The following is a 22,930-nucleotide window of genomic DNA, read 5'->3' on the forward strand; positions in this document are numbered from 1 at the left end:
CCACTGCCAGCAACAGGATGAAGCATTAGCACTGGCACCATGCAGTTAAGAGATGTGCTTTATATTCGTGCCAGGAGAGAGAAAATTCATGTGTGGAAGATAATCCACAACCCTGAAATTTTACCAGTAATTATTTCAGCACATATAACTGAAAATAAAAAATGGCAGAAGGACTAAAGAAGAAAAAGGAATTCTCTTCTTAGGCTATACTTAAGGCTGTTTATACAATGCTAAGATAACTGCAAGACTTCTCCAACTTTTAGAGCAGTAGTATTTAAGAATATTGCACACAATTCTGTGTCAAAGATAACCCTCAGTTTCTAACTTTCAGTCACAGAGACAATAAAGCAGGAGCCCAGTTTCAGACTTCAGTCAAAAGAACATTAAAACCATTTCAATCACTTTAATCAAGAAATGGATTAAGTACAAAAGTATTTCATAACTTGAGGAATCAACTCTAAGAACTCAGCTGTGTGTTTTTATATGTAAAGAATGAATATATAAATCTTTATTCTTTCCTAAATTTATTAATTTTATGACAATTTTATGGTTGCTAAAAGCAGGCATAAAAATTTAGAGAGGAAATCTGTGGAGTTGTTACTATTATGGAAGGGCTTGTTTTCACTGAAAACAATTTGAAATATCTTCTGTACTCAGTGTGTGTAAGAAGATTCTAGGCAACATCACTGACAAATGTCAGGAAGAAATGGTATGCCCTATTTTTTTAAAAAAAAAGTAAAACTAATATGGAAGATTGGCATTTAAGGGGACCAAACTATTTATACAGTTGAGTTCTGTTAAGTCATTGATTCCTAAAAAAATAAAAGATCTTTCTATGATTTTAACAATCCATTAAGCTTTTAGTGCAAAATCACATTGATTTCCCTTGGGAAGGTCCTGGATTTTTGCTTCTCATTGGGGGTGGTGCACGCTGTAATGGTGGTGGCTGCATACCACCAGCCACTGGCTGATACATTCCTCTCATATCAATCTGCTGGTAGTTAGAAGGATTCATGATCAAATTTGGAGGCTTTGGCATCATGAGGTGACCCAGTGTTGCTTGTTGATAAGTCATTTGTTGCTGTTGCTGCTGATTGTACTGCTGCTGGAGCCTTCTGTTCATAAGTATTCGCTGAACACAGCTGATTAACTATAGAGAAAAAATGGGAGTCATTACAAGTGCATGACCTGTCTCAAAAGAGGTATCAAGTTTTGACTTAAAATCAATTTGTTAAGGGGGTACCATACCAAAAGGAAAACACATTATTGTTAACACCATTACTAATGTGATGGCATTCACAGGACCATTACTGTAGAAACCAGTTAGTAAGATCATTTAGGGCTAAATTCTCTTAATGTCTTGACTATTATATTGCAAGCAGCATTTAGGTTAGTTGCCATAGTAACGTGTTCTGTGATTAGTCTCAAGTATTAGTTACAACACTTTTTGTTAAGACTCCTTTCTTTGTCATTCTTTTGAATATTTCACATGATGACAGACAAACATTTTAGTGACAAACACCAAAGGGAAAGGCACTTGCAGTAGGAATAATTCTGACCAGGAATATCTCAAATTTACTAATATATTGTAAAACCACATAACCCTGCAGTGCTTTCTAAGTAAAATATATGCCACAGAAATAGATTCCCTGGTGTCAAGCGTAGAAATTTCCAAGTATAAGGCAGAAGGCTGGCAAACGACTGTGCTGGGAAACATGATCAAGGATCCTGGAATACAGTACCCTTTTAAAGAATTATATAACTTAGTAGGAACCTTTGATATGTATCATCCATAGCTCTACCTTTTATTCTCAAATTAAACACACTGATAAGTATACTACTATTTCAAGGTTGTTTAACAATGGCAAATGTGACTGGAGGCAGAGCAAGATGGCTGAATAGAAGCCTCCACTGATCGTCCTCCCCGAAGGAACACCAAATTGAAAAACTATCTGCAATAAAATCACCTTCATGAGAACCAAAAATCAGGTGAGCAATCACTGTACCAGATTTTAACTTCATATCACTGAAAGAGGCACTAAAGGGGGTAGGAAAGACAGTCTTGAACTGCCAATGCCACCCCTCACTCATCCCCTGGCAGCAGCCGTGTGGCAGGGAGAGAGAATCTATGTGCTTGCAGGAAAAGAGTACAGTGATTATGGGACTCTGCATTGGAACTCAGGGCTGCCCTGTCACAGTGAAAAGAAACACCAGGCAGAACTCAGCTGGCACCCACAGAGGGAGCATTTACACCAGCCACAGCCAGAGGGAAATCACCTATCCCAGCAGGCAGAACCAGAGTTCCGACAAGCTTTGCCACTGTGGACTAAAGAGTTCTGGGGGCCTAAATAAACCTGAAAGGCAATCTAGGCCACCAAGACTCCAAGTCCTGTACTGTGCTGGGCTGAAAGCCAGTGGACTGGGGGGGGGGGGGGGGGCACATGACCTAGTGAGACACCAGCCAGGGTGGCCAGGAGATTGCTTGTGCCACACCTTCGCAAACCCCAGGCAGCACAGCTCACAGCTCCAGGAGAGACTCTTTCCTTTTGCTTGAGGTGAGGAGAGGAGAGGGAAGAGTAAAGAAGACTTTGTCTTGCAGCTTGAATATCACGTCAGCCACAGTAGGACAGGGCACCAGGCAGAGTCCTGAGGCCCTTGTTCCAGGCCCTAGCTCCTGGATGACATTTCCAGACATAACCTGGGCCAGAGGAAACTCATTCTCTTGAAGGAAATGACTCAATCCTGACAGGATTCAACATCTGTTGTCTGAAGAGCCCTTGGGCCCTGAATAACCAGCAGTGGTACCCAGGCAGTACTTGCAGTGGGCCTTCAGTGAGACTCAGAGACATGCTACCTTCAGGTGTGACATAGCACATTCCCAGCTGTGGACACTATGGGAAGAGACTCTTGCTTGAGAAAAGAAGACGAAAGAGTAAAGAGAACTTTGACATACAGCTTAGGTACCAGCTCAGCCACAGTGGGCTAGGGTACCAAGCAGACCCTCGGGGACCCTAATTCCAGGCCTTGGCTTATGGATGGCATTTGTGGACCTTCCCTGGGCTGGAGGGGAGCCCACTGCCCAGAAGGGAGAGACGTAGTCCTGGTAGCATTTAACACAAGCTGACGGAAGAGCCCTTGGGCCCTGAGTGAACATCAGCAGTAGCCAGGCAATACCTGCTGTGGGCCTGGGGTGCTAGTGGTCACAGGGAGAGACTCCTTTGCTTGTGAAAAGTGGAGGGAAGGGTAGAAAGATTTTGTCTTATGGCTTGGGTGCCAGCTCAGCCGAAGTAGAATAGAGCTCCAGGCAGATTCCTAAAGATTCTGACTCCAGGCCCTGGATCTTAGATAGCATCTTGGGATCGGCCTAGGGCTGGGGGAAATCTGCAGCCCAGAAGGGAAGGACACAAGAGGAGCTGGCTTTGCCACCTGCTGAATGTGGAGCCTTAGAGCCTTGAGCAAACAAAGGCGGAGGCCAGTAGTTACTGTGGATCTTGGGTGAGACCCATTGCTATGCAGGCTTCAGGTCTAACCCAGTGTGGTCCCCGTGAAGGGAGCCAGAGGGGTGCTTGTGTCACCTCTCCACCAGCTTTCCAGACAGCTTAGCACAGACAGAGAGAGATTCTGTTTGGGAGAAAGTAAGGGAAGAGAACAAGAGTCTCTGCCTGGTAATCCAGACAATTCTTCCAGATCTTATCCAAGACCACCAAGGCGGTACCTCTATGAGTCTGCAAGACTACAAGAGTCACAGCATTACCCGGTTTGGGATGCCTTCTAATGCATATACAGATGCAGTGACCATTAGATCACAATATCCAACTCCCTTTGAATACCTAGAAAGCCTTCCCAAGAAGGATGGGTACAAACAAGGCTAGACTACAAAGATTATAATAAATACCTAACTCTTCAATGCCCAGACATGAATCAATGTCCACAACCATCAAGACCATCCAGGAAACACGACATCACCAAACGAACTAAATAAGCCCTCAGGGACCAATCCTAGAGAGACAGATACATGTGAATATATGTGACAGAGAATTCAAAAGAGCTGTCTTGAGGAAATTCAATGAAATTCAAGATAATATGGAGAAGAAACTGATAATCACATCAGATAAATTTCACAAAGATATTGAAATAATTTAAAAGAATCAAGCAGAAATTCTGGAGTCAAAAAATGCAATTGACATACTGAAGAATGTATTAAGAGTCTCTTAATAGCAGAACCGATCAAGGAGAAGAAAGAATTAGTAAGCTTGAAGACAGGCTATTTGAAAATGTACCATCAGAGGAGACAAAAGAAAAAAGAACAAAAAACAATGAAGCACATCTACAAGATCTAGAAAATAGCCTCAAATGGGCAAATCTAAGAGTTATTGGCCTTAAAGAGGAGGCAGAGAGACGGATAGGGGTATAAAGTTTATTCAAAGGGACAACAACAGAGAATTCCCCAAACCTAGAGAAAACTATCAATATTCAAGAAAAAGAAGGTTATGGAACACCAAGCAGATTTAACCTAATGAAGACTCCCTCCCACCATTTAATAATCAAACTCTCAAAGGTCAAGGATAAAGAAAGGATACTAAATGCAGCAAGAGAAAGGAAACAAATAACATACAAAGGAGCTCCAATACATCTGGCAGTAGACTTTTCAGTAGAAAACTTACAGGCCAGGAGAGAGTGACATGAGATATTTAAAGGGGTGAAGGAACAAACAAACAAACAAACAAAAAACTTTTACCCTAGAAGAACATATCTGGTGAAAATATGCTTCAAATGTGAAGGAGAAATAAAGACTTTCCCACACAAACAGAAGCTGAGGAATTTCAATATCAAACCTGTCCTACAAGAAATATTAAAGGGAGTTTCTCAATCTGAAAGAAAAGGATGTTAACAAACAACGAAAAGTTACATGAAGGTATAAAACTCACTGGCAAAAGAACATTAGTTTTCTCTTTGCTTGTTTGTTACTTTGTTTGCTTGTTTATGCAATCAGTGTTATCATCAGCTTAAAATGATGCATTATATTATTTGCAAGCCTCATGGTAACTTCAAAAAAACAAACATACAACAGATAAACAAAAAACTATAAGCAAGAAATCATGCCGGGCGCGGTGGCTCAGGCCTGTGATCCCAGCGCTTTGGGAGGCCAAGGTGGATGGATCGCCTGAGGTCAGTAGTTCGAGACCAGCCTGGCCAACATGGTGAAACCCTGTCTCTAGTAAAAATGTGAAAATTAGCTGCGCATGGTGGCGGGTGCTTATAATTCCAGCTACTCAGGAGGCTGAGGCAGGAGAATCGCTCAAACCCGGGAAGGCAGAGATTGCAGTAAGCTGAGATCATGCCACTGCACTCCAGCCTGGGCGACACAGTGAAACTCCGTCTCGAAAAAATAATAATAAAAGAAATTAAAACATACAACCACAGAAAATTGCTTTAACTAAAAGGATGATAGGAAGAAAAGAAGGAAGACAGGGATCACAAAACAACCAGAAAACAAATAACAAAATGGCAGGAGTAAGTCCTAACTTATCAAGAATAATGGGGTTGGAGGCTGGGCGCAGTGGCTCATGCCTGTAACCCCAGCACTTTGGGAGGCCGAGGCGGGAGGATCACAAGGTCAGGAGACTGAGACCATCCTGGTTAACACAGTGAAACCCCGTCTCTACTAAAAATACAAAAAATTAGCTGGGCGTGGTGGCGGGCGCCTGTAGTCCCAGCTACTCAGGAGGCTAAGACAGGAGAATGGCCTGAACCCGGGAGGCGGAGCTTGCAGTGAGCTGAGATTGCGCCACTGCACTCCAGCCTGGGCGACAGAGCGAGACTCCGTCTCAAAAAAAAAAAAAAAAAAAAGAATAATGGGGTTGGGCAAGATGGATGACTAGACGCAGCAAGGTGGAAAAGCTGCCACCGAAAGACAAGGATGACTGGCACACTCCTAACAGATCTTCAGAGAGAAGGCAATGAGAGTGGGCGGAGGGAAGAAACAGAAGCTTGGTTGGAGGAGGAAGCTGGGAACCCTGAATGGGGTTACCGCACACCAGGACTCATTCCTGGCCCACAAGAACTCCAGGGGAATGAGTGAGTTGAAGTGGCAAGAAGCAACTGGCTCTTGCCTCGGGCCTCTGGAATTCCGCCAGGAGGAGACCCACAGCCAACATTATACTGAATGGGCAAAAGCTGGAAGTATTCATCTTGAAAACTGGCACAAGACAAGGATGCCCTCTATCACCACTCCTATTCAACATAGTATTAGAAGTCCTGGGCAGAGCAATCAGGAAACAGAAATAAATAAAGCTTATCCAAATAGGAAGAGAGAAAGTCAAACTATCACAGTATGCAGATGCCATGATTCTGTATCTAGAAAACTCTAGTCTTGGCCCAAAATGCTTCTTAAGCTGATAAACAACTTCAGCAATATCTCAGGGTACAAAATCAATGTACAAAAATCAGTAGCATTCCTATACACCAACAAAAGTCAAGCAAAGAGGCAAATCAGGCATGCAATCCCATTCACAACTGCCACAATAAAGAATAAAATACCTAGGAATACAGCTAACCAGGGAGGTAAAAGGTCTCTACAATGAGAACTCCAAAAGACTGCTAAAAGAAATTAGAGATGTCAAAACAAATGGAAAAACATTCCATGCTCATGGATAGGAAGAATCAATATTGTTGAAATGGTCATACTGCCCAAAGCAATTTATACATTCAATGCTATTCCTATCAAACTACTAATGATATTCTTCATAAACTAGACAAAACTATTTTAAAATTCATATGGAACAACAAAAAAAACGTTGAATAGCCAAGGCAATCGTAAGCAAAATGAACAAAGCTGGAGGCATTATGCTATACAACTTCAAACTATACTACAGAGCTACAGTAACCAAAACAGTGTGGTACTGGTACAAAAAGACACACAGACCAATGGAACTGAATAGACAGCTCAGAAATAAGGCCACACACCTACAACCATCTGATCTTTGACAAAGTTGACAAAAACAAGTAATGGGAAAAGGACTCCCTACTCAATAAACAGTGCTGGGGTAATTGGCTAGCCACAGGGAGAAGACTGAAACTGGACCCCCTCCTTACACACCATATACAAATATCAACTCAAGATGCATTCAATACTTAAATGTAAACCCGAAAACTATAAAAACCCTGGAAGACAACCTAAGCAATATAATTCTGGATATACGAATGGGCAAAGATTTCATGATGAAGATGCCAAAAGCAATTGCAACAAAAGCAAAAATGGACAAATGAGATCCAACTAAACTAAAGAGCTTCTGCACAGCAAAGGAAACTATCAACAGAGTAGAGAGACAACCTACAGAATTGCAGAAAAGTTTTGCAAACTATCCATCTAGCAACTAATATCCATTATCTATAAGGAACTTGAAGAAATATAGAAGAAAATAACAACCCCATTAAAAAGTGGGCAAAGGACATGAACAGACACTTTGCAAAAGAAAACACACACGTGGCCAACAATCATATGAAAAAAAGCTGAACATCACTGATCATTAGAGAAAGGCAAATCAAAACCACAATGAGATACCTTACACCAGTCAGAATGGCCATTATTAAAAAGTCAAAAGATGCTGGTGAGGTTGTAGAGAAAAAGGAATGCTTATACACTGCTGGTGGGAGTGTAAATTAGTTCATCCATTGTGGAAAGCAGTGTGGTAGTTCCTCAAAGAGCTAAAAACAGAACTACCATTCAACCCTGCAATCCTATTACTGGGTAAAAATTCAAAGGAACATACATTGTTCTATTATAATGACACACGTATATGTTCATTGCAGCACTATCCACAAAAGCAAAAACATGGAATAAAGCTAAATGCCTATCAATGGTAGACTGGATAAAGAAAATGTGGAAATAAAAAATAAAAATAAAGAAAAAGTTCAGGAGGGGTAAAAAAAAAAAAAATCCACGTGTGTAAAGGTGTATTCTAAATGTGCCTTTCTTCCTGATACCTACAGTGACTGAAGCTCTAGATACATGTGCCCTCTGCCTACTCATACTCACGTCCCCTCATACGGCATTCATTACGGAATGCCCCATTATCAAGTTCCACAGCAAAAATTGAGGCGTTGCATCCTGTGATTTCCAAACCTCAGCTAGCAGAGCCATAGCCTGCTACTAATGCCTCTGCATTTGGTTTATTGAACGCAGCTCATCACAAAGAGTCTGACAAATTCAACATGTTATAGACAACTAGAGCTTTTCTCATTCCAACAGTAGCTGACTCAACTATTAGAAATCTCAGAGATCAAAAATCTACTTTCTCATTCTCGGCTTGTAAAGCTGAGCCCAGACCTCAGCACACATTTTCAAGACTGTTGTCAATCTATTTATTTAATTTTATTAATATCTTCTATAAACCTAATAATAAGAACAAGATCATGTCCTTTGCAGGAACATGGATGGAGCTGGAGGCCATTATCCTTAGCAAACTAATGCAGGAACAGGAAACCAAATACCATATGTTTTCACTAAAAAGTGGGAACTAAATGATGAGAACACATGAACACATAGAGGGCAATAACAGACACTGGGGCTGACCAGAGGTTGGAGGCTGAGAGGAGGGAGATGATCAGGAAAAATAACTTATGGGTGCTAGGCTTAATACCTGGGTGACAAAATAATCTGTACAACAAACCCGTGACACAGATTTACCTATATAACAAACCTGCACATGTATCCATGAACTTAAAATGAAGTTTAAAAACAGAATAACAGTGAATATAAAAGGACTAAACTCTCCAATCAAGACATATAGTGTCTGAATGGATTTTTAAAAAAGACCCAACCAACTGTTTCCTGTAAGAAATACATTGTACCTATAAAGACACATATACAGTGAAAATAAAGGGATGAAAAAAGATATTTCATGAAAATGGAAACCAAAAATGAGCAGGACTAGCTATACTTACATCAGCCAAAACAGATTTCAAGACAAAAAATATAAAAAGAGACAACGATGGTCATTATATAATGATAAAGGGGTCAATTCAGCAGCAAGATACAACAATTGTAAATATATGTGCACCCAACACTGGAGCACCAGATATAAAAAGCAAATATTATTAGAGCTAAATAGAGAGACAGACCCCAAAATAATAATAGCTGGAGACTTCGACACCTCAACTTTACACATTGGACAGATCATCCAGACAGAAAATCAACAAAAAAAACCAACGGACTTATTCTGCACTATAGACCAAATAGATATTTACAGGACATTTCATCCAATGGTCACAGAATATACATTCTTTTCCTTGGCACATAAATCATTCTCAAGGAAAGACCATATATTAGGCCACAAAACAAGTCTTAAAACATTCAAACAAATGAAATCATATCAAGTTTCTTCTCTGACCACAATGGAATAAAACTAGAAATCAATAACAAGAGGAATTGTTTATATATAACACATGAAAATTGAACAATATGCTCCTGAATGACCAGTGGGTCAAAGAAGACATTAAGAAAAAAACTGAAAAACTTCTTAAAACGAATGATAAAGGAAACACAACATACAAAAACCTATGGGATACAGCAAAAGCATTACTAAGAGGAAAGTTTACAGCTCTAAGTGCGTGCATCAGAAAAGAAAAAAAAAAAACAATTAAACACCTACCAATGCATCTTAAAGAACTAGAAAAACAAAACAAAACCCCAAATTAGTAAAATAAATAATAAAGATCAGCACAGAAATAAATAAAAAGTTGGTTTTTTGAGAAGATAAACAAAACTGACAAACCATTAGCCAGATTAAGAAAAAGGAGAAGATTCAAGTAAATAAAATCAGAGATCAAAAAGTAGATATTAAAACTGATACCAAAGAAATTCAAAGGATCATTAGAGGCTCCTATGACAAACTACATGCAAAAAATTGGAAAACCTAGAAGAAATGGATAAATTCCAAGACTCATACAATCTACCAAGATTGAAACATTAAGAAATCCAAAATCTGAACAGAGCAGTAACAAGTAACGAGATTAAAGCTGTAATAAAAAGTCTTCCAGCAAAGAAAAGCCTGGAAACCAATGTCTTCACTGCTGAATTTTACCAAACGTTTAAAGAAGAACTAATACCAATCTTCCTCAAACTGCTGTGACAAGTAGAGGAGGAGGGAATACTTCAAACACATTCTATAAGGCCAGTAACACCTTAATACCAAAACCAGACAAACACATCAAAAAAAGAAAACTACAGGGCAATATCTGAGATGAACATTCATGCAAAAATCCTCAACAAAATAATAGCAAACACAATTCAACAACACATTAAAAAGGTGTTGTTGAACATGACCAAGTGGGATTTATCCAAGGGCTTCAAGGATGATTTAACATATGCAAATCAATCAATGTGATACATCAAATAACAGAATGAAGGACAAAAACTGTATGATAATTTCAACCGATGCTGAAAAAACATCTGATAATATTCAAGATCCTTTCATGATATAAATCCTCAAAATACCGGTTATAGAAGGAACATACCTCAACACAATAAAAGCCATATATTTACAGACTCACAGCCAGTATCGTACTCAATGGGGAAAAACTGAAAGACTTTCTTCTAAAAATTGGAACACAACAAGGATGCCAGCTTTTACCACTGTTATTCAACATAGTTCTGCAAGTCATAGCTAGAGCAATCAGACAAGAGAAAGAAATAAAGGGCATCCCAGTTGGAAAAGAAGAAGTCAAATTATCCTGTTTGCAAATGTTATGATCTGGTATTTGGAAAAACCTAAAGACTCCACCAAAAATATTTTAGAACTGATAAACAAACTTAGTAAAGTGGCAGCATACAAAATCAGCAGCATTTCTAAATGCCAGCAGTGAATAATCTGAAAAAGAAATTGAGAAAGTAATCCCATTTACAGTAGCCACAGTCAAAATTAAATACCTAGGAATAAACTTAACCAAAGAAGTGAAAGATGTCTACAATGAAAACTACACAATGCTGATGAAAGAAATGGAAGAGGGTACAAAAAAATGAAAAGATCTTCCATGTTCATGGATTGGATAAATTAATATTGTTAAAATGTCCATACTACCCAAAGCAATCCATAGATACAATGCATCCTTATCAAAATACCAATGACATTCTTCAAAGAAATAAAAAAAAAAATTCTGAACTTTTCATGGAACCACAGAAGACCCACAATAGGCAAAGCTGTAGTGAGCAAAAAGAACAAAACTGGAGGAATCACATTACCTGACTTCAAATGATACTACAGAGCTACAGTAACCAAAACAGCATGGTACTGGCATAAAAAGACACACAGACCAAGAGAACAGAAGTGAGAACCCAGAAACAAATCCACACACCAGTAAACTCATTTTTTTGCACAGGTGCCATGAACATGCATTGAAGAAAGGACAGTCTCATTAATAAATGGTGCTGTGGAAGCTGGATATCCATACGCAGAACAATGAAAGAAGACCCCAAGCTCTTGCCATATACAACATTCAAATCAAAATGGATTAAAGACTTAAATCTGAGACCTCAAACTATGAATTTATTACAGAAAAACACTGGGCAAACTGTCCAGGACATTGAACTGGCAAAGATTTCTTGAGTAATATCTCACAAGTACAGGCAATCAAATAAAAAATGGACAAACAGGATACCACTAAGTTAAAAAGCTTCTGCACAGCAAAGGAAACAATCAACAAGGCGAAGAGACAACCCACAGAATGCGAGAAAATATTTGCAAGCTATCCAACTGACAAGGGATTAATAACCAGAATAAATAAGGAGCTCAAACAACTGCATAGGAAAAAAAATCTAATAATCAGATTTAAAAATGGGCAAAATATCTGAATAGATATTTCTCGAAAGAAGACATACAAATGGCAAACAGGCATAGGAAAAGGCACTCAACATCATCAGTCATTAGATAATGCAAATCAACACTACAGTGAGAGGCTGGGCATGGTCACTCACGCCTGTAATCCCAACACTTTGGGAGGCTGAGGTCAGAGGATCGTTTAAGCCCGAGAGTTTGAGACCAGCCTGGGAAATATAGTGAGACCTCGTCTCTACAAAACCAACCAACCAAACAAAAAAGATAATGAAATATCATCTTACCCCAGTTAAAATGGCCTTTATCCAAAAGACAGGCAATAACTAATGTTGGTGAGGATGTGGAGAAAAGGGAACTTGTGTACACTGTTGTTAGTAACGTGTATTAGTACAAGCACTATGGAGAACGGTTTGGAGGTTCCTCAGAAAACTAAAAACAGAGGTACTATATGATTCACCAGTCCCACTGCTAGGTCTATACCCAAAAGAAAGGAAATCAGTATATTGAAGAGGTAGCTGCACTCTCATGTTTATTGTAGCACTGTTCACAACATTAAGATTTGGAAGCAACCTAAGTATCAACCAACAGATGAATAAACAAAGAATATGTGGTACATATATACAATGGAGTACTATTCAGCCATAAAAAAGAACGAGATACTGCCATTTGCAATAGCATGCATAGAATTGGAGATCATTATGTTAAGTGAAATAAGCCAGGCATAGAAAGACAAAGTTCACATGTTCTCACTTATTTCTGGAAGCTAAAAACTAAAACAATTGAACTCATGATGATAGAGAGTAGAATGGTAGTTACCAGAGGCTGAGAAGGGTAGCAGGGAGTGGGGTAATGGGGGATGGTTAATAGGTACAAAAGTGTAGTTAGAATGAATAAGATCTAGTATTTGATACCACAACAGGGTGACTACAGTCAAAAATAATTTATTGCACATTTAAAAATAACTAGAAGAGTATAACTGGATTGTTTCTAACACAAAGAAAGGATAAATGCTTGAGGTGATAGATATCCTTTACCCTGATGTGATTATTATGCACTGTATACCTGTATCAATATACCTTATGTACCCCATAAATATATATACCTATTATATACTCACAAAAATTAAAAGTTAAATAAAATACAATTGGCAAATGTGGTAAAACTCTGGCAAAAATTCCTACGTAGATATCCAGAATATATGAGAAATAAAATTATATGGACTAGATCATATGTAAACTTCAAGGATTCCCATTTAGGTAGCTGTTGCATTTTTGTAACAAAATATATTACTTTTACTTGACATTCCTGGGTTTTTTACATTTCTTCCAGAATTATCAATGACTATCCATCCCTCCATAGTAGGAATAATTACTGACGTAGATGTCATACAAACTTATTATAAAGTCAAAGAAAATTAAACATAACCTAGAAATAGTCAGACGTCAGAATTCTTACCATCTGTTGTTTTGTCAATACATCATTGTAGATTGCTTCTCTTCGTTTAACATCAAGTTCCTGGCTGGCTTGTCTACTTAATGCTAACGCCTGTACTTGGGCCTCTGAGAGATTCATGTTCTCCTTCCACTAAAAGAAAAATTTTCTATTTACTCCTTATTACTGTACAATTGAGGAAAAATAATTAAGGTATTTTAAGATATTTGGGATTTCCCAAGGTTCCAAACCCCCCTTTTCCTTTATTCTTTTCTGAAGAAAAACATGATGCAAAACAGGGTACTAAGTTGTTCACTGCTGTACCTGGGCTGGCTATCTCTGGAATGAAACAATAATTTAGATTTAATTTGTACAACTGGTAATTAAAATGTTTATATAAACAATGCATACATTTCCATGTTTGATTTCTCAATTCTTACATTTTACCCATTTCTCTCTTGTGCCAACATCTATGTAAAATTGCTGGGTTACGGTTTGGCATTATCCATCCATTTTACCAGTATTTTACTATTGCAAATCAATTTATAAGAAGGAAACAATTAAAAATTTTAAAAAATGGCAGTAGGGGGTGGAGGGTACAAATTGGAGGTTGGAATAAGACAATTGCCAATTAGCTTACTACAGCTGAAATTATATCCTCAAGAGGTTGAATCCTCACTGCTGTCACACTGTTTGTTGCTTCTACGACTTTTTCTCTTCCTTGATTAATGAGGTCCTAGAAGAATGCAAGAAATAAGTTATATAAGGCAGAAAGACAGCATAGTGTTAAAGTATAGGGAATCCTTCCATTTGCCAACTTATAGCAGTCGGTTTTAAAACTTTAAATAATTGAAGAGAACAGCAAAATTCAGTATCAATAAAGTGGAGTAAACCATATCAATGCTCAAAGAGTCTTGTTAGGAAGATTAAAAGTTTGAGTTTTATCACACCAATAATTTAATAATGCAGAAGAATCCATAAGTACATTTTATAATGTGTTTCAGATTCAATTAAGTCATTATTGGTATAATAAAAACCCAGTCTTTCCTATTTAATTTACAATTGATTCTAGCTTTAAATCATTTATTTCATAATATTGGGCATTATATATTTAATTGTGCATCTATAATGCACTAGAATAGAAGTTAATGAGTATATTTATCTTACTTTCAAACAGTAAGATAGCAATTTATTATAACTATTTTATAACTGAAGAAGGTGCTATTTCCCAAGCGAGTCAGCAGCCCTATTGTTTCTTAATTAAAATAATTCAAACTACATTAATTCACCGACTGATTCCTTTGTGCTCTGAACAAACCACATTTTACAACATCATGTTGGTTCAAAACGGTCAACAAATAAAACAAAAATTTATTCGTCTTTTCAGGGGTAATCTTTTGGAGAATGTGATATTTCTGCATAGGGAACCCTCAACAACAAGGCACTTGAAATTGCCTTTAATTCATGTCAAACTACTTTTGTACTTCACAACTCACCTCCAGCTGTTGATTACTCATTGCTGACAGGGCTCCCAAATTGAAAGGAATATAAGGAGTTTGAGAGTTGAAACTGACAGGGGGTAAATTGGTCCCAGTTGGTATGTTGAAACGCATGGTCAGTCCCTAAAAACAAAAAAAATATGCACTTTTCACATTGTGATTTAAAACTTGAAATTCTACATCACCTACTGGTTTAGAAAAGAATCCACATTCTCAGATCCAGGAAATTATTAACACTCTTCCACACACAAACAAAACACCCTTTTCACCCGAAACCAAGATCTTATTACATGGAAAGCTTTAACCCCTAAAGGTGTACTTTTTTTTCTGATAATTCCCACAGAATGGGGGCAACTCAAAGAATTCTGATGAGACTCTGAACATCACACTAATGTTAAAGAAGTTTGGTACAATAAGTTAGGAGTTTGAAAAGGATTCAGGTATTAGGATAAGGTTTCCCATGCTCAGGCACATTTTTGCTCAAGTGGGTTGATGTTTAAAACAGACATAGAATGATCTTAAATAAAGTTGCTGCTGGAGCAAATGGCATTAATGTCTAATAATGAAATATTTTTGTGTTCTGATATTCAGCCAAAATTTAGATTTCATGGTATACATGCAAAGCTACATTTACTACAACCTCCAAACACTAAGCTCCTGTATGTTTGTTACTACAGAGAGGGTACTGATGGGAGGTTAGTGATGCTAAATATATGGCTTCCCACTCATTTCTCAATTCAACAAATACTAGGCAGAAATGGGATTACTACTCTTTAAGTGTAAACTGTTTTCTTCTGTCTTCTCCTCCTACTCTACCACTAAAGGTAGCTGAAACCAACCCATAAAGAGATTCTTGTAATTGGGGAATGTGTTCCTAAAACCCACTATATTATTATTACCTGTTTCAAATGTGACCCTTTTCTTCTGCATTGCTCTTTCAAATCACTAACATAACAAAAACAAAAACGCATTTTGCATCAACTACCTTCTTCTCTGCTTCATACTCAGCCCAAGCTGCTTTTCTTTCTTCTTCAGTCAACTCTTCTTCTTCTTTGTGGTCCAAAAGAGAATCATGTTCATGGTATCCTACAATGTGTTCTTTATGTATCTGAAGGAGTTCTGCAAGTATGGTATCCTGTTTAGAGGGGTTGAAATAAGAGACAATTATTTTTCCCCTCTGGACAGTATAATATCTCCATAGTTCTATGGTCAACTGTACTAGAAACTAAAACCTGATTGCTATATATATTTCTGATATATATGACAGATTACCTAAAAAACAGCAGCAAAACATGTAACACCAGCCTCTTATGTAAGACTTTCATGTTTATACAGTATGGTTTAGGCATTCCATTGTTTTTTAATTACCACTTTTCAGATTTCAAGGTCTTTCCACCAACTTAACATTTTTTTCATATGCATTTTATTTTGTGCTTAATTCTGAGTTGATAAATGCTAACATAAGTCTGCTTAAATTAGTGACTATATTGGATGCCTGTGCTAGAAATCAAGGCTACTCCTATTTATACATCATAAACAACTTTATTTTCACAATCATTTCAACTGCCAACCACTATATTAACAAAAAACTAATCTAAATTAATCCAAACAGTTATAGGAGAGTTTAACTGAAACATATAGCCCTTATATTCCAACTGCAGGAAGGTAAATGTTAAATTACACTGTAAAGACCCATGGGTCAAATTTAAATTGATATACATTTTTCAATTTATTATCATAGTATATATAGTTTAAAGAAATCATGGTATCTTAAGCCAGTCTTTTAAGATTAAAAAATTAAAAGCTTAAAAATTGGGATCATTTATATACTCAGTAAGAACAACTAAACTCCTGCTCTGTTTAATTATGACTGTGAGAGTGAGACACAAAGATAGATGGGGTGGGGGTTTAAAGTGAATTACAGATAATGTTACTTTTAATAAATTTAAAATATTCACAAGTTGTTCATTAAGAAATCACATATGAAAACCTGGATCTATAAAAGGCAAATTAATTCACTTTACAGAAGGATTTTCCATAGCTTTTAACAAGTTTTCCTAGAACACACTTTCTAAATTGTGCATTTCTGATCAAATGAAGGTAGTGGAGGTATACATACAGCACACTGAATTCAAATTTAATCTGCACCTAGTGATGCTTAATGCACTCATAAATTTTTGCATAGACAAAGCCCACATTTGAAAATAATTATGCCTTTACACACCTTGAGTATAGGGTCCAAAAAGTGGTAAGAACTCAAATGTGTATTAAATAACTCAAGATGAAAAATTCAAATCATGAGGCCCCAGGTTTTTTTTCTATATAATAGCAAATACTGACACTAATTCCAAATATTCTGATATTTAATATCTTGTAAACAACTTTTTATCTTGCTACCCCAATAAACATTTGAAACAATTATTTCCTTTCTTAACAGAACTGATATTCTTAATAGATACAACCATAATAGAGACTTTATAATTCTTTTTTTTTTTTTTTAAGATAGGGTCCCATGTTGTCACCCAAGTTGGAGTGCAGTGGTTTGATCACAGATCACTGCTGCCTTGAACTCCTGGGCTCAAGTGATTCTCCTGCCTCAGCCTCCCGAGTAGCTAGGACTACAGGTGCATACCACTGTACCTGGCTAATTTTAAAAATTTTGTAGACATAGGATCTCAGTATGTTTCCCAGGCTGGTTTCAAATTCCTGGCCTCAAGTGATCCTCCCACCTTGATCTCCCAAAATACTGAGATTACAACAGGTATAATCCATTTTGAGATGTATGTGTGTGCTATTTCCTTTGTTGAAAACAAAAAACAATAAAAGACCATACAAATGACAGGACTCAATAAAGTCTACTGATAGAATACATGGATGCTAACAGGCTTAGTTACTTTGAAATATTAGCTAAATGCTTCTCTCTCATGCCAATGTAGAAACTTGCTATCGAAGCTGACTTCTCTGGCTTATGCCACATACAATAGGTTTATCATCACTAGATCAATCTCCAAAGTCCACTGTTACTGACCAGGCAGGCAGGAAGACAGGCCAATCTGCATTAATTTATTCTACTAAAAGATAGGGCTTTCTTAAATGTGTAACTCCTATGCCCACCCCCCCAACACATACATGCCAAACATGACTCAAGAGATAAAATAAAACCAGATAACACTGACTTAACATTTTTAACACATTTACCAAATACAATGAGAAAAGTCAGGTGTTCTACAACACACCAAATAAATTACAAGATTAAAATGTTCTATGGATAATCTCTAATTTTACTTCTGTCTAGCAATAAATGATCTTAATCATAGTCAGATCAGTTCATTTCTCTAAGAAAGCAAACTGGTTAAGAGAAAGGCCAAGAAAACTGTATACTAGGAACTAATTCATTTCTATCTGTGCTACTGATTCTTTCAATAACATTGGACAATAACTTAGTCTAGCTATGACTGTAAATTAAATATGGATGATACACACATTCTCTGCTCACGTGTGTAACAGGATGGTATGAAAATACCAGGAATAAACAAAAGCACAAAAATACCCAATTCTTTGGAAATAAACATTGTCAAGTGTGGTATTTATTTCTCAATTATAAACAACACAATTTATAACATTAATTATATCTTTAATGGTTGGAGGGGAAGCCTTTCCAGAAATGCATGTGCACATACACATATACACAAACTCATAAACAGCCTTTTAAAAAATGTCTGAGATACCAGGAAAGCTTTATTAAGTCAGTCCTTAGCATCCTAAAATTTCTAAGTCCAACTGTGTCATCATAGAATTAGTAGAAATTGAGGCCCAAAGAGGCAAAGTAACTTTTTCCGATTATACAGCTAAGGACTACCTGGGACTGGAAACTAAATTTCCTGGCTCCTATGCAGTGATGATTCTATCACACCACAAAGAATGTCTGTTTTATTGAGATACAGTTCCCCTACTTCCCAGAACTATTCCCTTAGATAAAAAAAGGTAATTCAATGAAAGATTCCAGGGGAGGGGGAACTTATGTCTATTTTCTTACTTTTAGCACTTTTTAACTTTTATTTATTTATTTAGAGACAGAGTCTCACTATTGCCCAGGCTGGAATACAGTGCTCACTGCAACCTCCACCTCCCAGGTTCCAGCGATTCTCCTGCCTCAGCCTCCCGAGTAGCTGGAACTACAGGTATTCGCTACCACGCATGGCTAATTTCTGTATTTTTAGTAGAGATGGAGTTTCACCGAGTTGGCCAGGCTGGTCTCGAACTCCTGACCTCAAGTGATCCACCTGCCTCGGCTTCCCAAAGTGCTGGGATTTCAGGCATGAGCCACTGAACCTAAAAGTACTTTTGTACTTTTTGAACTTTTTAAAACAAGCATGTTAATTTAATAAAAGAAAACATAAAAACTGAAACAATGACAAGTCTCAAGACAAACTTGTGAAAGGCAAGTTCATGCTTATACTATGCCTGAAAATAATACCACGCACTATTTTACCATTTTCATCTTCAGGAGACACTTATTTTGAGAAACGCCATTTCTAAACCCCTTTAACGTATTCACCCCACTAATTCCAGATTTAAAACCTATCCTATCAAGTCAGACATGACTGTCTAAGGTCAGGTTATGGTGAAGGTTCAGCCTCTAATGACGCAATAACTTTCCTTTTGACTTACAGTCAACTGAAATGCCAATGTAAGTCACAGGAAAAGTACATGTGAATTTGTTTGTTTTCTATCTTTAAAAGTTTCAGATTTTTTGCCTAAAACATTACCTCCATCCTGGCTACTATAATCCTCTTTTCAAAGAACCGAACAAAACAAAGAAATGCAAACAATACTAACATCCAATTACAAAACCAGGAAATACCTACCAGTACCATTTTTTATTTTATTCCTCCACACATTGACACACACACACACCTTTGCATAAAAATGGAACTGGACAAAGGGCAAGATGGCTGATGAGAAGCAGCTGTGGTCTGTGGCACTCACAGAGAGGCATGAAAAGGGGTGAATGAATCCAATACCTTCAAATGAAATATCCAGGTTCTCACATTGGGACTGAATAGGCAAAAAGCATGGAGAGCAAGAAGGGCTACGGCCCATCCAGGAGCCACGTGGAGCAAAAGGAACCCCCACCCCCAGCCAGGGGAGGCAGTGAGTGATTGTGCAACCCGCTCAGGAAGCCACCACGCTTCTCCCATGGATCTTTGCAACATGCGGAGCAGGAGATCCCGTTGTGAACCCATTCCACCAGGACCTTGGGTCTGATATACAGAGCTGTGTGGAGTCTCAGCAAAACAGCAGCTCAGGCGCACACAGAGATCTGGGAGTTTTGCATGCTCCTGCCCCGGGATCCCCGCCAAGGCGTAAAATCCATCCATATACATCCCTAGGAAGGGGTCTGAATACAGGGAGCCAAGCAGCATGGCTCGGCAGGCCCCATTTCCATCGCACCTCACAGGCTAAGACCCACTGGCTTGGAAGCTCAGCTAGCCAACAGCAGAGGGCTGAAGTCCGCCTGAGACAAGACCAAGTTCCAGCAGGAGGGGCGGTCGCCATCTCTGCAATTCAGGGGAAATAGCCAATACAGCCTGCCAGCTGTGAAGAGTGGACACGGCCCAGAGGAGGAGGGGCCGCCCACAGCGCAGTGCAGTGGCCTTGCCAGATAAGGGGGCCAGACTGCTTCTTCAACCAGATGGACCCACTCCAAACTGAGCAGGACTTCCCATGCAGGGTCAGAGATCTGATCTCTCGCTGGGAGGGAGCTGGGGGTGGCGGGGGGGTGGGGGGCGGCTGATATCTCTGTGGTTTCTGGGGACTCAGTTGTTCCAGCCTCCCCATTGTGGAGAGTGCAGACCACCCAGACAAGGAGCACCCCCTCCTTCCCCGCACAAGGCACAGTGCAGCTGCCTTGCCAGATTGTAGCCAGACTGCTTCTTTGACAGGCCCCGACCCACTCCTGCAGACAGAGATCTGATCTCTCCATGGGAGGGAGCTCCCCAGGGGAGGGCCAGCGGCCATCTCTGTGCTTCCGTTAAATCAGCCATTTCAGCTTGCTGGTTATGGAGAATACAGGTGGTACAGAGGAAGAAAAGGGTCCACCCCAGTGCAACACACCTGCTCTACCAAGAAGCAACCAGACTGCTTCATTGGGTGGGTCCCTGATCCCATCCCTCCTGACTGGGTGAGATCTTCCAGTGCAGGTTGCCAGCCGCCTCCTGCAAGTGCTGGAGAAGCCGAGGAAACTAGGGTCTGGAGCAAACCCCCAGCTAACCACAGGAGCCCTACAGTAGGGTGGCGTGATTGTTAAAAGAAAAACAAACAAACAGAAAACAACAGCAGCAATGTCAACAACAACAAAAAAAGGCCCCGAAAAAAAACCCATTCAAAGGTTAGCAACCTCAAGGATCAAAGGTAGATAAGCCCACAAAGATGAGAAACAATCAATGCATAAATGCTGAAAACTCAAAAAGCCAGAGTGCCTTTTCTTCTCCAAATGACTGCAACACCTCTCCAGCAAGAGCACAGAACTGGGCTGAGGCTGAGAAGGATGAAATAACAGAAATACGCTTCAGAAGGTGAGTAATAACAAATATCGCTGGGCTAAAAAAAAGCATGTTTTAACCCAAGGCAAAGAAGCTAAGAATCACGATAAAACAATACAGGAGCTGATAGCAAGAATAGCCAGTTTAGAGAGGAACATAACCAACCTGATGGAGCTGAAAAACACAACATGAGAACTTCACAATGCAAACTATCAATAGCAGAAGAGACCAAGGTGAGGAAAGAATCTTAGAGCTGGAAGACTATCTTTCTGAAATAAGACAGGCAGACAAGAATAGAGAAAAAAGAATGAAAAGGAATGAACCTCTGAGAATTATGTGATTATGTAAGGAGACCAAACCTACGACTGACTGGGGTCCCTAAAACTGACAGGGAGAGTGGAACCAAGCTGGAAAACATACTTTAGGATATCATCGAGGAGAACTTCCACAACCTAGCAAGACAGGCCAAAATTCAAATTCAAGAAATGCAGAGAACCCCAGTAAGATATTCCACGAGAAGATCAACCCCAAGACACATAATCATCAGATTATCCAAGGTCGAAATGAAAGAAAAAATGTTGAGGGCAGCCAGAGAGAAAGGCCAGGTCACTTACACAAAAGAAAGCCCATCAGACTAACAGCAGACCTCTTAGTGGAAAACCTGTAAGCCGGAAGAGATTAGGGGCCAATATTCAACATTCTTAAATAAAAGAAATTCCAGCCCAGAATTTCATATACAGCCAAACCAAGCTTCATAAGCAAAGGAGAAATAAGATCCCATTTAGACAAGCAAATGCTGAGGGCATTCATCACTAGCAGGCCTGCCTTGCAAGAGGTCCTGAAGGAAGCACTAAATATGGAAAGAAAAAACCATTATCAGCCACTAAAAAAAACACTGAAGTACACAGTCCAGTGACACTATGAAGCAACCACACAAACAAGTCTGCAAAATAACCAGCTAGCATCACGATGACAGGATCAAATTCACACATAACAGTACTAACCTTAAATGGAAATGGGCTAACTGCCCAAATTAAAAGACACAGAATGGCAAGTTGGATAAAGAGTCAAGCCCCATCAGTATGGTGTCTTCAAGAGACCCATCTCATGTGCAAAGACACCCACAGGCTGAAAATAAAGGGATGCAAGAAAATTTACCAAGCAAATGGAAAACAGGAAAAAGCAGGGGTAGCAATCCTAGTTTCTGACAAAACAGATTTTAATACAACAAAGATCAAAAAAGACAAAGACAAGCATTACATAATGGTAAAGGGTTCAATTCATCAAGAAGAGCTAACTATCCTTAATATATATGCACACAATATAGGAGCACCCAGATTCATAAAGCAAGTTCTTAGAGACCTACAAAGAGAATTAGACTCCCATACAATAATAGTGGGAGAGTTTAACACCCCTCTGACAATATTAGATCATTGAGACAGAAAATTAACGAGGATATTCAGGACCTGAACTCAGCTCTGCATCATGTGGACCTGATAGATATTTACAGAACTCTTCACCCAAAAACAACAGAATATACATTCTTCTCATTGCCACACAACACATACTCTAAATTTTATCACATAATAGGAAAATACTCCTCAGCAAATGCAAAAGAACT

At 38.7% G+C, this 22,930-nt stretch overlaps 1 protein-coding gene across 1 annotated transcript in view; it reads right to left on the minus strand.

The window, feature by feature from the left end:
* Positions 1-871: 871 nt before the first annotated feature.
* Positions 872-22,930, minus strand: part of ATRX (ATRX chromatin remodeler) — a gene marked incomplete at its 5' end in the record, with an annotated part of 213,219 nt that continues 191,160 nt past the window's right edge. Inside the window, 5 exon segments of the mRNA NM_001009018.1 lie at positions 872-1,150; positions 13,290-13,418; positions 13,906-14,001; positions 14,762-14,887; positions 15,750-15,899. Coding sequence (NP_001009018.1) covers positions 872-1,150; positions 13,290-13,418; positions 13,906-14,001; positions 14,762-14,887; positions 15,750-15,899 — 780 coding nt within the window.

Source organism: Pan troglodytes, chromosome X (genome assembly GCF_028858775.2).
Source record: "Pan troglodytes isolate AG18354 chromosome X, NHGRI_mPanTro3-v2.0_pri, whole genome shotgun sequence".
Lineage (NCBI taxonomy): Eukaryota > Metazoa > Chordata > Mammalia > Primates > Hominidae > Pan > Pan troglodytes.